The sequence below is a fragment of the Glycine soja genome, chromosome 3 (genome assembly GCF_004193775.1).
Source record: "Glycine soja cultivar W05 chromosome 3, ASM419377v2, whole genome shotgun sequence".
Taxonomy (NCBI): domain Eukaryota; kingdom Viridiplantae; phylum Streptophyta; class Magnoliopsida; order Fabales; family Fabaceae; genus Glycine; species Glycine soja.
This window is the reverse complement of record NC_041004.1, coordinates 33,804,633-33,806,710: the sequence shown is the minus strand read 5'-3', so window position 1 is coordinate 33,806,710 and position 2,078 is coordinate 33,804,633. Positions and strand designations below refer to the sequence as shown.

The 2,078-nt window shown below is 38.7% G+C and overlaps 1 protein-coding gene across 1 annotated transcript; it reads right to left on the bottom strand.

Annotated features, from left to right (window-relative positions):
* Nucleotides 1-419: 419 nt before the first annotated feature.
* On the bottom strand, nt 420-1,087 carry LOC114405179. Its single transcript, XM_028367819.1, has 2 exons — nt 695-1,087; nt 420-620 (listed from the first exon to the last, which is right to left on the bottom strand). The coding sequence occupies exons 1-2, from the start codon at nt 1,085-1,087 to the stop codon at nt 420-422; spliced, it is 594 nt and encodes a 197-aa protein (XP_028223620.1).
* Between the last annotated feature and the right edge of the window lie 991 nt (nt 1,088-2,078).

Here is a 2,078-nt window from a genome sequence, read left to right as displayed (position 1 = left end):
CGAGGCACCAAAAATAAAAAAAGTTGGTTTTCGGCCTGTTAGAAATATATAACTAGCATTCAGTTGAACACAAATATAACAATTTGACACACTAACATTTGTTCACAGAACAATTCATTAATTACATGAACATAAATCCAATGTAAATATAGATACATAAATATTACAAGTTCAGTGTCCGCTTAGGTCTATGTGCGTTGTATTAATTGTCATTAGGCTTAAGTAGTGTTGTATTCTACCTACATATGCAGTTGGCCATTGTTTTGCCTCCGGATACGAATTGCTTGACCAGAACAACGCCATAGGAGGTAAGGGACAACGATCTTTCAGATAAACCTGTTGTAAGTGAAATTACAATAATAACTTAAACAAACAAACCAACTCATTCAATAATTGAAATTATTTGAGTAAACGAATTTTCAATGGACCTGAACAAAATGACTGCTAAACACATGACCGACGCATATCATGCGGTGTGCAGAAGAATTGGCCGGTGGTCGACTTCTGAGAGGAAAAAATGTGAAGCTCTGTTGCCGTGACAACGATACAAGGATTACATTATATCTTGATGCAATTACATATCCCATATCCGTTATATCCATCCATTTGTCCATACTAACCTAAATCACAAAACAAATACACGTGTCACTCATGTAAACATTATTTATATAAATAAAAAGCATAAAACGCATACCTTGGATAACCCATCCACGTGTAGGGACAACCTCAGCTGTTCATATCTCTTCGTGCCACCAAAGATCTTTTTGTAGTCTTGCGACCATTTGTCAAGTTCTTTAATCAATTCGTTACGCATCATGGCCCAACACTCTTCTCCCATACCTAACAGAGCGGAAACTGATCGATATCCACAATGACCATCTGCTTTCACATCAACAACATCCTCAATGAAACCATGCATAAATGGCGGAAATTGATCCAACATGGGGATCATCCTTACTGGCTTCGGTGGTTCAAAAGATGATGGATTGGGTCTGACTGAGGTGTTGCTGTTTTGAACTGAATGATAAGCATCAACATACTCCCAATAAGATGGATCACGCTTTGTCGATCTTTCGCTTCTTTTCATTACCTTTTTTGGGGCACCTTTCGTCTTAACCTTTGTTGGAGGAGGACACATAGAGGTCTAATCAGGAAACGCGAATTCTCGGAGTTTACTCTTGAAAGTAACTTTCCTGCAAACATCAAGTTCCTTGAATCTTTTATATATTCTATCCATCTCTTCCTTGATGCTCACTTCGACCTCACATAGCCCCTGGTCTGAAAAATTAAGTCTTCTCCAGTACATATGGACTGCATCCAGTGGGATGCTGCCACCATCATACCTTTGTAGCTCACATGCACAAGGAAGACCTAGCGTGGTTCTCAAGACACACCCACGAGAAGACATATTGTCTTTGAAATGACGTACGCGCTCAAACTCAATCAAAATTTCATTTAAAGCATACCTTGACACCATTCCCAAAAGCCTCTTGTATAAGGTTTTCTTAAAAACATGACCAATGACATGCGTACTTGTTTCGAATAATGCTCTAATTTCAGTGTGTTGTAGCGTCATCATGTTGTTCATTGCATCACAAACTCTACAGAGGTCTCCAACGCTATTCTGTAATACCCTTTTCAAAGACCAATGAGCAGATTCAACCATACATTTAAAACACACAACAGACAAGACAAATTAATAACAATAATGTTCCAAACAATCATTAAAAGAAATTTGACTAAAATAATAAAACATTTAAATACCTATTTGTTGTTGTGTTGCCGAGGTGCATCACCTTATTCGTCCAGGTCGTGATAAATTTCTCCTTGTGTGGGACAATCCATGTCTTACATACGTAGTCAACGAACATTGGCCACGGGGAACACGCTACTTGAAACCTTTGAAGGTGCTCAGGGAACTCCTATTCTGAAGGACAATCTACCAGGTTACCCCAGCTATCCATTACATAGTCCCAGGCATTCTTCTGACCAATTAGCGATTTGCACTTTGCCTTCACAGTCTTGTCTATGTGAAACCTGCACAACAAATTTATACACTCCGGAAACACAACTTTCAC